This window comes from Lynx canadensis, chromosome B3 (genome assembly GCF_007474595.2).
Source record: "Lynx canadensis isolate LIC74 chromosome B3, mLynCan4.pri.v2, whole genome shotgun sequence".
In the NCBI taxonomy this organism is placed as follows: domain Eukaryota; kingdom Metazoa; phylum Chordata; class Mammalia; order Carnivora; family Felidae; genus Lynx; species Lynx canadensis.
Window position 1 is genome coordinate 31400167 of NC_044308.2, and position 13889 is coordinate 31414055.

Below are 13889 nucleotides of genomic sequence, written 5' to 3' on the forward strand. Positions count from 1 at the left end.
AGAGGAAGGAGGAGAGAGGGGGAAGGGTGTGCTGGGGGGGTCGGGGGAGAAGAGGGAGAGAAAGGAGTTAACGCAGAACAGTACCTGCTGGGGGCTGCCATTATAGCTCAGCCTAAGATAAAGAGGAAGATTTCATTCCTGGGTCTCAATAAAGGAGCAGACACAGAAACCAAGAGATACACAACCAGACATAGGCAGGGTCCCAGGCAGGAGGCTGGTGGGAACAGCTGTGCTGTGTGGCTCTGTCCTGAGGGTGATGAAGGTGGAACTACACAGGTTGCTGAGGACCTTCTAGAGAGGCTGGCTTTCTGGCCATGCTTCCTGCGGGCTAACCTGGCTGGTGAACTCATTGCTATGACAGGACATAAAGCCAGGAAGTTGAGTCATTGGGCTCAAGACTCAGTCCCACCAGGGTCCAAAGTGGAGATGGCTGCGGTGGGGAGTGGGAGTGAGAAGGAGAGAAGGACAGAGAAGTGAGAAGGCGCATTTATAAAGTAGGTGCCCATGCAGAGCGCCCCAAACCAAGCCACGGGGTGCAAAAACCAGAGCCAATGGGTAAGAAAAAATGAGTTAGCCTTTCCTTTTCACAGATCATTTCAGACCCTCTCAACAAATCCTGAGGGACCTCTAGTCTTTTACTGGCCTTTCTCAGTGTCTGTAGGACTAGGTACACCAAGAGGAAACCTGACATACTAGTTTAAGTGATGCCCAAAGTTGCTATAAGGCTAAGAAAAAAGTACATTTGAATTTAAAATAACACCAGAGAGGCCGGTTAATCAGAAGAGAGCAACAAAAATAAGGCAGGACCAAATTTAGATGGATCATTCCATTTATTTTCTGCCAAGGCCCTCTCTGTCCTCTTCGATCTGGTTGTCGACTACTATGCTAGGGTCAGAACCACTCAGCAGTTAAGTGCCTCTTGTTCTCCTGGGCTAAGATGCCAGCACTCTGCAGGGAGAATGGCTAACAGTGACTTACACACAGTAAGCACTCAATTAATATTCACTGAGTTGAAAAACTGAGGAGACTGCACACTCACCCCTCTTCTGCATAAAGACGAAGAGGTCATCCAGGAACTCTTTCCTTTCCGGATCACCGTCCAGTTCATACAGCTGCAATCCCGGTCCCCCAGAAAAAAACACAATGAAAAATTCCGTCTAATGCAGGAAGATTTCCACCAGAGATACACAACCATCTATCTGTATGACTACAAATGTGACTCACGGGCCATTCCCGTCCTTATTCCTTGGGGATCAGATTTAACAACCCACTGCAGAGCTGCCCCATTCGTTATCACAAACGAGACATTACAGACCTTGGCAAAATCTCGAGAGATCTCTCTTCCCCGGCCTCCGTCCGCATCATCACTCCAGGCCAAACCACCATTCTAAAGGAGAACAAAGCACAGAGTTCAGAAGGGCATAGGAGAGTGACGGAGGACAAGGCAATCTTTTAGGGCAAAGATGAAGACCCTGAGCAATTGTGCTATCTTGGCTCAGACTGTAAAAGACTCCTCAGGTAACCGCCTCTGCTGCTCTTACAGGGACATCTTCTTGTTCTTTCGCTTTCAGTAATGGTTCCAAAGTAAGAGGGAGTCAGGTGGAAGAATCAGGTCCAGTTGTTGGAGGAGGGTGGGTGTTACTTATCCTTGATAATCCTAGAAGAGGAGGAGACAAAGGCCCAACTTTCTGAGAACCTGTTCATCCCTAGCTGATCCTCCCGAAGCCATCACTCTGAGCTGTCCCACTTTTCTTCAGGTTCTACACGGCATGTGTGTTTGTACACGGCATGTGTGTTTCTTCAGGTTCTACACGGCACGTTTGTATACTACACAGCACGCTGTAAAGCCACGTGACCACTCGAAGTGGAGGATAAAGGATCACAGATGGCAGGTCCTGAAGTTCTGGTCTCTCCACTAAACCTCACCACTGGAAGCTGGAAGTCTAGTGACCAGAACTCCCTGGTGATAGGACAGCCTTCAGAGTTTGACGTTATTCCCAAGGTATACAGACTGTGCCCCTAGGATGAAATTCATTTCCATTAGAGAAATAATGAAAACCTAATCCTAATTTAATTGATTGGGTTAAACCAACACCATTCAGCCAATTAGGAGGAAATAGCAAATACACCTTTGTTTATGTTCCTGGAACCTGCTTCCTGCCTTTATTCAGTTGGGTAACTCTTACTCCTTAGGTTAGGCAACATATTCTGGGGGAAGCCTTCCCTTCACTCTCAGCTGCACTAAGTACTCTGGAAGAAATCGCTATACATTTTGAGCTTAGAATTTAACACACTTTGGAATTATCTATCATCCTCACCCTACCGTAAGCTCCTTGAAAGCAAAAGTTTCTCATCCATCTTTGTACCCCCAGCATAGAGCACACTGCTGGCACTTAACAGGCCCCGGCGAATGCCTGATGAACTAGAATCACTGCTAAAAGGCCTTAACTGGCTATTTGAGTCAATTAGGCACCTCTTCAAAAAATATACACACATACCATACAGAAGAGTCAAACAGGCCCTCTGCCAGTGGGGAATATGAAATGTCACAGTAGAAGTCTACACTGGTCAGTGGAGGACCCAGTGGATGGGACTGGATGCACCAAGCCTGTCACTCTCTCATTTCTCCCCGAGGACTTCGGGCGCATGCGCAGGCACTGGGGCGTGTAAATGGTTGGGGTCGGGCATCCGGGGATGGGGAGCAGGGGTTTCCCGGGAGGACATTCTTTGGACTGCATAGGGATCTCGCTGTAAAACCTTGTCAGTAACATAAAAGCCTGGTCTAATTCCCTTCTTTTCTATCTTCCCCTCTAATCAAGCTTGCCCGAAAGCAGGAGGTATTATTTATTCAGTTATATTCTGGGACCATACTTTGCCTCCCCTACTCAAAGAGGGCTCTGAGATGTAGACCCACTTCCTGATAGCAGCAATTTAGTACACCGTGAGGTAACTATAACCAAGAAGAAGTGACACTCTGTCAGCTGAAATGAAACAGGCTACACCAAATTGTTTCCCTGCTTATCTCACAAAAGATGTGTGTAAGGAAGTGCTCAGTAAATGCTATCTGACTGTGCACTCATCATCTCCCCAGGCAGACGTTGTTAGAGATCTCTCTACAGCTCTTCGGCTCAGGGAAGCCAATAACCAAGCGGGAGAAACACTATTTAAAAAAAAAAAAAAGCTAAGATTCACCCCCACATTGTAATTACAGTCAACAGAAATCTGGTATCATCTGGTGGGAACCAGCACAATGAATAATCAAGATGAATTATGCCTGTCAGGTCAGCAAACCCAGACAGAGTTACAGTCCCCCTTTCAAAAGATGCAGTAGGTTGCCCTAATGCCCAGTGATTTTGTTTGAGCCAGTAATTCCTGCTGGAAAGTCAATTATCCCGGGAGCCCCTATCGGCTGAAAGACATTTAATGGGGGATCATTGCCGCTTCTGTTATGTCAGCTGTTTACTGTGGCAGCTCAATTCCCAACTCTCTCCAGCTAGAGATCTGAAGCACAGGAGGATTTTTTCTCTATCAATCACCAAGAGAGATGAAAACACAGTTTTTTGCTAATTACAATAACTTCCAGGCACTCAGAATGCTCACTCAGAAACTATTTAACACTCAGCTGGGTGAGGAGGACAGAATCCACAACCTAGAATTCAGACAGGGCTTTCCACAGCAGGAGAGGAGTGTAAAAACAAGCACATCAGTACAACCACTGTGTGACTACGTGTGAAAATAAACACCCAAGTGCGAGAGCTCAGCTCAGGAACAGAGGAGAAGGGTGGGGGCTGGGGGTTGTCATGACCCCTTGGCTTTCTCCAGCTCTGCTTAGACATCAGAACCCAAGTGGTGGGAGAATCAGACCTTGCACTAGCTGTGGCTCACTAAATATGAAACACTTGCAAATCTGCTTAGCTATGGGATTTTAGCCTAACACCCCTAGCTCAGTGACCACAGAAGACAGGGAAATTTGCCAGAATGGGACGGAAAGAGGACACTCAACTCTTTGGGCAATGTTACCATTTGACCCATTCCACAGATAGGAATTTTAGTGATGATTTAAAGAAAACACAGGAAGGGCACCTGGGTGGCTCAGTTGGTTAAGCATCCGACTCTTGGCTTAGGTCATGATCTCATGGTTTGTGGGATGAGTCCCATGTTGGGCTCAGCGCTGACAGCAGGGAGCCTGCTTGGGATTCTCTCTCCCTGTCCCTCCTCTGCTCGCTCATGTGCAAGCATGCGTGCGTGCTCTCTCTCTCAATAAATAAACATAAAAAAAAAAAAAGAAAACACAGGGGAGTGGAGTTGTTTTCTTTCGTCCGAGGCTGGGATGGGTCATTACTTAATTTAAAATATTTAGTTGGGGCTGATGAGAAAATGTCTGCTCTCTTTGCATGACTCTCTTGGTCTTGGGGCAGTTAAACCCTACTTCACAAGATTTTCTGGCTGCAGTGAGAGTAATTCCTGGCTCTGCCCGCCCTTCACAGTCTAGCCTGAATGCTGTTCCTCCACGAAGACTCTCGCTTCTGCCCACCAGGCAGAATTGATGCCTTTCTCCTCTGGGCTATCACCGGATGTGCTGGTTACTCGTGTCCCGCCTACATCCCCAGTCTGTGTGTGTCCCCTCGAGTCTGTGCACATCCCATCAGGGTATCCCCAGCCTCTAGTACAGAGAAAGCATGGGCACGTTTACTGAAAGGCAGGAATGGGCTCCCCCATGGGACCTCCAACCCCACAACTCCTCTGTTCTCTCCTCCTTTCATGGGGAGGACCGCAGGCTTCAGCACTCTGATCAACTACTGTAAAAACATAGCTACTTCAAGCTGACGTGTGGGTTTCTTGGCCTCTCACCAGGCTGTGGGTGTGACTGCTCGAAGCCCAGCGATGACTTCTGTCTTGGATGCTGAGCATGGTGGGGAGGAGAGTGAGGAGTGGCAGAGGTGAGTGTGGGGAACACATATCCAAAAGGAACTAGCTCCACAGTTTAGGGGGGTCCCCGAGAAAAGCATTTCAGTTGAAGGGCCGCTGCATGCAAGGCAACCGGCCAGGGGAACAGGCTCTGTTACCATGAGGGCTGCAGGCAGTAGTGAGTGGTCACTTACTGCCATTTACAACCTTCCCAGCCTCTCCTACTTAAGACCTCTCTTAAAAGCTTTGATCTCACCAGGAGCTCACAGGAAACTGACAGTTTGTTCCCAAATACCCATCCAAGGCTAGCTGTGGTTGCTATATCCACATTCAGTTTATTTTTCCCAGGGAAGCACAGTGTCATGCCTTTAAATCTCTCAAAAATGGGAGTGGAAGAAGGCTGGGGGAAGGAAGGGAAGCTAATGTTTGGGCATCTTCTGTGCAGCGAGGACTGGGCCAGGGGCTTAACAAGCATTTTCTCACTGAATTGTATGATATAGGGGTAGTGATTTTAGAGATGGGAAAACAGTGGCTCAAAGAGAGCAAGCTGCTTAAGTGGCCCAGGGTCTCAGAGCTTCCCAGTGGCAGTGCCAATATGCAGGTCTGGCTCTCTTTGTCACGCCGTCCTGCCTTGTGGGTGGAAGAAACAGCAGAGAGTGTTCCGGGTGTGACATCGGGAAAGGAGAGAGGGAGGAGAAGAAGAAGAAAATCCTCTGGTCACAGAATGCCTACACTGCCAAGTCATGGCCCTTTTAGTCCCAGATTCATCTCCTAGGTTTCACCTGGCAAGTGCAGCCAACCAAGAAACTAGCCCTCAGGCATCACCTGCCCGGGGGACTTATCTGGGGGTACTGGGATAAGAACTGCTAACCTTTCACCACTACCTCCAAAACAGAACATCCTGGGTAGGAAGGGACCCATCTTCCCCCAGGGGACAGGACACCAGGGGAAAGAGAAAGAGAGATAAGCAGGTTACGCCTCAGAGGGCGGCAGAATATGGCACCTAGCACTGTGAACGTGCACATAAAAGGCCTTCAAACAATAATGAATCAAAGTCTAACCTGACTGCTCCTCAATTAAAACAGTGCTTCCCCAACACTTCAACCTGGAAGATCCAGAAGACAGAGGGATAATGTATTCACTCTTTGAAAATCTAAAAGGCTGCCTTGGAGAAGAGGACGCAAGGTGTTGTTGTTGTTTTTCTTTTCCTTTTTTCCATAAAGCCCCAGAGGGCAGAACTAGAGTTACGGGGCAGAAATTACCCAGGTGGACAGAAGAAGGACTTCTCTAGCAATCAGAACTGCCCAGTAACGGAGGGGGCCTTCTCAGGAGGTGGGCAGCTTCCTGTCCTGGGATGGCCATCTGTCTGGGACGTCACGCTGTGGAATCCAACATGGGACAGGGCTGGATGAGAGGGCCTCTAGGGGCCCTTTCTGTCCCGAGCAGCAAAGACCCTATGACAAACTCATTCAACACTGATTTCCTGAGAACCCACCTCAGGGAGAGCATTGTGCAAGCTGCTGAGAATACCCCTACTCCCCCAAAAGTGATTCTCCCTGCTGGGAGTTTTACCATGGAGTTGGAAAAACAAGCTGGACACACAGAGCACTGAACAGAGCAAGTCAAAGTACCAAAACACAAAGTGCCCAGGAGGTGGAAGAAAGGAGAGCTCCTCAGAGGTGGAGATAAAGCCGGCATGGAAGAATGGGTTGAGGGGAGATTTACAGTGTAAATGAGCACAGAGTGGGGGGATAAACAAGGCATGTTTTGGCAGGGAGGATTCAAGTCTGAATAGTTGAGGTGGGAACAGGCTGTGAAATGCCTTGAATACCAGGAGGAAATTTAAACTCTGAACTGTGAACAGGAGGGAGGCAGTGATGTTTTCTGAGCAGAAAATAAATGATTAAACCAGTGTTTTAGAAGATTTTAATGGCCTACTTTGGTTGGGAAAAAATAGAAATCTAAAAATGTATGTAGACACCTAATCGGGTTGAGACTATGCGGGATTTTCACTTTTCAATTTTTCATTATATCATTCCCGTACGAACATGTGATCACCTAGGATATGCTAGAAACTGTGTAAAGTTCTGAGGCAAAAAGAGCAAGACAGTTAGGAGCCTCTGACCTCCTGGAGCCTGCAGTCTAATGGAGAGGGAGAGATGATTAAAAAAACAATTGTTTATTTTTTCTAGATTAACTTTTGAATGATGTGTCAAGCAAGACCCATCACTTGCTCTCCCCCCTTCTCCCTTGACCCCAATGAAGAAAATCTGGATTGCACTGAAATTATGGAATAGTTCAGTGAACTGACACCTTCACAATATTTAGCCTTTCCAGTAAGGGGGCAGTATGACTCTTCACGTAACAAAATATGCTTTGGCCCGCATAACGTTTTGCAATGCAGATACACTACTTTTGTAAAATGCACGGAAGACCGGAGAGGAAAGCCAGCACAGGGGGTGGCAGGCTGTGTGGCAGTCCATGCAGACAGCCTAGGGTAGGGGTAGGGGACAGCAGGACCAGGGAGAAAAGAAAAGTCTTGGGAAGAAGCAGCCAAGTCAGAGAATTAACTGGATCTGGACTAAGGGGACAAAAGGGAAAGGATAAATGTGAACCTTATCCTAAGAAAGGTTCTAATGGGAATGGAAAGACGCTGGGCAAGTAATCACACAGGAATAGACCACTGTCTCTGGTGCTGGTGGTAAGAGTGTGCGGGAAAGAAAGGTGGGGGGAGGGGAGAGAAGACAGAGAATATTCGACAACCCTGGAACAAGCCAGGTTATGGCAGCTGGCATCAGCAAGAGCCAAGCTTCTGGTGGGGAGAAAGGGAGAAATTCAACCAGTGTTTCCTGACCCAAGAAGGCTACCTTGGGCCTTTCTTTTTACTGGGATTTGGAAGGAGAAAAAAAAAAAAAAAAGCCCAACCAGACCACGCCTCCAAGATCTTAGGAGCCAGCACTACATTCCTTAGAGCTGTACCTCCCCAGAGACAGGAGCGCCTGACTTTAAAAGCAATTAAGTATCTAGGCTATTTTAGGATTACTCCTTGACCACCTGGAATATCTTATTAAAGCACAGCTCAGATGTCCAAAGCAATTTTAGTTCCCATTCCTCACTCCTCCCCAAGGCAAGAGTTAACCCTTTCCTTCAGGTTTAAAGTGCAGAGGCTAAGTTACCAACTCTTCATCTGTGCTCCCCATATTCTGAAACCTCCAAGAAACTGTCATGTCCTTCATACATACTTCAGATAACTTTTGCAGAGATTCTTGAGTGTTCTCTAAAGACATAGAACAGTAATGTGTTTCCTTTCTGTCTACTCTCTATAATCTAATAGATTCTGAACCCCAAGGTCAAGGATCTGGGCAAATTCCTGGGGGCTGAATCTCAAGGTAGTCATTAGGAAAATAACTAGACTTCAAAGGGGCTGATCTCAAACTCATGGATACTATTTAATTGCTTTGAAATATAAAATGTAACTAAAGTACTTGGGCTGAATATTGCTGTTGTTACTATTGTAATTTTTTTTTTTTTTTTTTAAATAAGCAACTTACCTTTTCATTGGCTAGACCTTGGCTCTGCAGGTATCATCTATGCTCACTGTGACTGCTCTACTGCTGGCCAGGTTGATGTTCCTGGAATGTTAAAAGCTCAATTCCCAGATCTTGGTAGGAAGAAAAGAAAAACATCTTTGCCCTCGCACCAGTTTTAACTGGTTCCAGGAGGTAATGAGACATGCACAAGGGGGTAATGGGCAGGATTATAGGAGAATCCTAAAAGGAGATTGAAGCCCCAGGAAGTAAAACAGATATTGTTATAAGCAACACTGTTGGACTACAAAACCCTCCTGATAAGATCAGGATTACTGCTCTTAGCTAAATCGCTCAGGCCTTGGAAACACCAGAGTTATAATTATCAGATGCACACCTTCCGCTGTCAGGTAACTTTAGCAGGAACCAGAAAGCACCTCCCCTCCTCTTACTAGCAGCAAAGATCAATTGAAAGTCGGTGGCTTGGAAAAAGAGCTAAGGGACACTTTCTTGATTAAGCAGTAGAAAGGAGGAGGAGGGGAGGAGGGGAGAGGGCAGCAGTCCTACCTTGCCATCTAGGCACACCATCCCTCCAGGCAATACTTAAGAGTGCCCAGAAATGGGGTGTTCCTACAAAATGAGGAAGAAACTCGGAAGTGCGGTGCTGGTGATGAGGATACCCCTATGCCAAAGAGTGGACCGGCCCTGCCAAGTCTAAGTCTGCCACAGAGCCAACTGCCAGCTCCTTTTCTCAGCAGAGTTCCACATGCTTATTCCACCCTGTAAGCTATCTGCCCCCTGAACTTCCATACTGGCTCCTGCCATCCATTTAAACCACAGAGCTCAGCCAGCCAGCAATGTTGTGAACGGAGGAAAACACCTCATCTGACCTTCCTAACAGAAGGGAAAATTGAGATCTGAAGATGTTAGGAAACATGCCCAAGATCAGTGCTTTCAGAAATGCTTTTTTAAATGAAACTTTTTTCAAGCTACATTTTAAATTTAATTTTATTATTTTATTTAAGTTTATTTATTTTGAGAGAGCAGAGAGAGTATGAGCAGGGGAGGGGCAAAGAGAGAGGAAGAGGGAGAATACCAAGCAGGTTTGGCACTATCAGCACAGAGCCTGACGCAGGGCTTGAACTCATGACACTGTGACATCATGACCTGAGCTGATATCAAGAGTCGAACGCTTAACTGACTGAGCCACCCAGGAGCCTCTAAAGCTACATTTAAAAAAAAAAAAGATTTTGTTTTTAAGTCATCTCTACACCCAATGCAGGGCTCGAACTCACAACCCTGAGATCAAGAGTCGCACGCTCCAACCGAGCCAGCCTGGTGCCTCCAAGCAACATATTTTAAATATATAGAAAGAACACATTTTTAAAAAATGCTATGACAAATTATTTTATAAAGTAAAAAAAAAAAAAAAAGAAAACTTCTTTCATTTCAAGCTTGGTATTCCACGGAGAGGGTTTCCTCACACCAAAGGCAGCTGCACTTTGTGTTCAAAAGTCGGCCCCACGTATAGTTTTGAAAACTTCTCCTAAGGTTCTCCCAACCCCACAGCCCCATCTTGGGGGGGGTGGCACCACGATGTGTACACGTCCTGACTCTGATGCCTGCTGCCCCGTGCTGCCTGCCACCTCTCCTAGCTGTCTTCTCTCATACACAGCAACTTGCTCCTCTGTGAGGCCAGGGCACCAGCACAGGGCCCGGCAGGTGGCAGGGGTTCAAATGAATGTCAGTGCCCGAAGAACAAGCCACAGGCACAGACTTAGGAGGATCCCCACAGGCTAAGTGAGGAACTGGGGGGAAACAAATACTTAAAAGAAGGTGGGCTTCAAGTTCTAAAAATACAATTCTAAAAAAGGGACCTAGAAGGCAATAGAAACCATTTCCTAAAGTCAGCAGTTTAATTTTAAGGTTCAAGAGGAAAACAGAAGTGTATACATTTAAAAAAATAATAAGAGCCTACTATACATATTCAATTTTACAAATTAGCAAAACTTTAAAAAATGATAAGATTTGGGGCGCCTGGGTGGCTCAGTCGGTTAAGCATCCAACTTTGGCTTAGGTCATGATCTCACAGTTGGTGAGTTCATGCCCCACATCGGGCTCTGTGTTGATGGCGCAGAGCCTGCTTCAGATCCTCTGTCTCCCTCTCTGTCTCTCTCCTACTCTTTCACTCTCAAAAATAAATAAACATTGAAAAAAAATTTTTTAATGATAAAAATCAATGATAACAAGGGGTTGGGGGCAATAGGATCTCCTTTATTCCCATAATGGAAATATAAAAACAACAGGACTTTTCTAGAAAGTCACTTGTCTTAAAATGCCATCACGGGGTGCCTGGGTGGCTCAGTCCATTAAGCGTCTGACTCTTGATTTCAGCTCAGGCTGTGATCTCACAGTTGATGAGTATGAGTCCTGCATCAGGCTCTGTGCTGACAGTGGCAGAGCCTGCTTGGGATTCTCTGTCTCTCTGCCCTTTCCCCATTCAAGTGCACATGCACGCACTCTCTCTCTCTCTCTTAAAATAAATAAACTTAAACCCTAACGCTAACAGTAATTGAGTACTCACCACGTGCCAGGCCCTGTTCCGGTATTTCATGTGTATTAAACACTTAAGCCTCAGTAGAATTCTGAGGGGGTGGGGGTACTATTATTACTTCCACTTTTCAGATGAGAAAACCAAGGCATAAGGAAGGTACAGGAAACACCTTGTAGAAGGTTGCAAAGCAATGGAACAGAGGAGTCGAGAATCAAATGCAGGCAACACATCTTTAAGTCTCTGCTTTTAACTGCTTCACTATCTAGTCTCCTCCTGATCTTAGAATTCTGTTCTCCAATTCTACCCTAAATAACCAGAAATACAGTCAGTTTTATTTATAATAGCAAAAAACTGGAAATAGCCTAGATACCTGACATTTACAGGCAACTCGTGAAGGTGCTATCCGTGTGACAGACGTCGCGCAATTAAAACATTTAATTCCCACTTCATATCCTTCCCATTAATTCCAAATTAAGGAAAGAGCCCAAATGTCCATCAACTGATGAATGGATAAAGACGATGTGGTATATATTTCCTACAAATAAAAATATAATCATAAAATAATAATTATATACATAGATATTTATAATTCTGTGGAGAGGAGGGTCTTTTTAAATAGAGAAACCATACAGGGAAAGATCAACTGATATGGCTACATCAAAATTTAAACTCCTACCTGATGAAAGGACTACAAGATGAAAGACCAACAACTGAAAAATGCTTGCAACATAAAGACAAAGACCTATGCATAAGAGCTAGTACAGCTCAATGTGACAGAGATAACAGAATAAAAAATGGGTTAAGGCAACAAAACACAACATACCCAAACTCATGGAATGTAACAAAAGCAGTACTAAGAGGGACGTTTATAGCAATAAACGCCTACGTTAAAAAAGAAAATGTCAAACAACCTAACTGTACACATCAAAGAACTAGAAAAAGAACAAACTAAGCCCAAAGTTAGCTGAAGGAAGGAAATAATCAAGATCAGAGCAGAAACAAACAAAACAGGCACTAGAAAAACAACAGAAAAACATGAACTAAACTAACAGATGGTTTTTGGAAACGATAACAAAATTGACAAACGTTCGGCTAAACTAAGAAAAAAGAGAAGACTTAAATTTATTTAAATTCAGAAATGAAAGAGGAGACATTACAATCAGTGCCACAGAAATAAAAAAGATTATAAGAGGCTACTCTGAATAATTATATGTAAACAAATTGGAAAAGGACAAATTCTTAGAAACTTAACACCTACCAAGACTGAATCATGAAGAAATAGAAAATCTGAACAGCCCTGTAACTAGTAAGATTAAATCAGAATCAAACCTTCCAACAAAGAAAAGCCCAGAACCAGATGGCTTCACAAGTAAATTCTACCAAACATTTAACTAAGAATTAACACCAACCCTTCCCCAACTCATCTAAAAACTTAAAGAGGAAGGACCACTTCCAAATTCATGTTTTGAGCCCAGCATCACCCTGGTAACGAAGACAGAAAAAGACACTACAAGACAGCTACCTGATGAATACAATGCAAAATCAATAAAATACTGGCAAACCACAATCAACAGCACATTGAAAGGATCATCTACCATGACCAAATGGGATTGATTCCATGGGATGCAAGGATGATTCAACACACAAATATCAACCAATGTGATATACCACGTTAACAGATAGAAGGTTAAAAATCACATGATTATCTCAATAGACGCAGAAAAAAACATCTGACAAAATTTAACATCCTTTCATGATAAAGATGCGCAATAAACCAGGAATACAAGTAAATTACCTCAATATTTTAGAGGCCATGAATGAGGGGCGCCTGGGTGGCTGAGTCAGTTAAGTGTCTGACTTCAGCTCAGGTCATGATCTCACAGTTTGTGGGTGTGAGCCCCATGGGGGGCTCTGTGCTGACAGCTTGGAGCCTGGAGCCTGCTTAGGGTTCTGTGTCTCCTTTTCTCTCTGCCCCTCCCCCGCTCACACTCTCTCAAAAATAAAATAAAAACATTAAAAAAATTTTTTTTAAATGCCATGAATGAAAAGCCCATGGCTAACACCATACTCAATGGTGAAAAACTAAAAGCTTTTCCTCTAAGGTGAGGAACAAGTCAAGGATGCCTACTCTTAACATTTCTATTCAACACAGTACTATAAGTCCTAGCTAGAGCAAGTAGGTAAGAAAAAAATTAAAAAAGCATCCACAATGGAAAGGGAGAAGTAAAATTATCTCTGTTTGCTGATGACAAGATCTTGTATGTAGAAAACTCTAAAGATTCCACACATACACACACAAAAACCCTGTTAGAACTGGTAAGTGAATTCTAGAAAGTTGCAGGATACAAAATGAACATACAAAAATCAGTTGTGGGGCTCAGTTGCTTAAGCGTCTGACTTCAGCTCAGGTCATGATTTCACAGCTTGTGGGTCTGAGCCCCGCATCAGCCTCTGTGCTGACAGCTCAGAGCCTGGAGCCTGCTTTGGATTCTGTGTCTCCCTCTCTCTCTGCCCCTCCCCCACTCATGCTTTGTCTCTCTCTGAGAGACAAAAAATGAATATGTTTAAAAAAATAAAATAAAAAATAAAAAATAATCCGTTGTGTCTCTATACACTAACAATAAACAATCCAAGAAGGAAATTAAGAAAAAACAATCCCATAAATGGCATCAAACAGAACAAAATAAAATAAAATAAATCTAATCAAGGAGACAAAAGACTGGTACACTTAAAACTACAAAATACTGCTGAAAGAAGTTAAAGAAGATACAGAAAAATGGAAAGACAACCCATGGTCATGGACTGGAAGACTTACCGTTGTTAGAATGTCCATACTACCCAAAGAGGTTTACAGATTCAATGCATCTCCCAACCAAAATCCCAGTGGCATTTTTTTTAAC

The 13889-nt window shown here is 44.5% G+C and overlaps 1 protein-coding gene across 4 annotated transcripts in view; it reads right to left on the bottom strand.

The window, feature by feature from the left end:
* Positions 1 to 13889, bottom strand: part of ARID3B (AT-rich interaction domain 3B) — a 57767-nt gene that overhangs the window by 20092 nt on the left and 23786 nt on the right. For all 4 annotated transcript variants that reach the window (XM_030317698.1, XM_030317701.1, XM_030317700.1 and 1 more), the window contains exons 3-4: positions 1316 to 1387; positions 1040 to 1112 (exon numbers count right to left, since the gene is read on the bottom strand). In XM_030317698.1, the coding sequence (XP_030173558.1) occupies positions 1040 to 1112; positions 1316 to 1387 (145 nt within the window). The remainder of the gene's footprint in view (positions 1 to 1039; positions 1113 to 1315; positions 1388 to 13889) is intronic.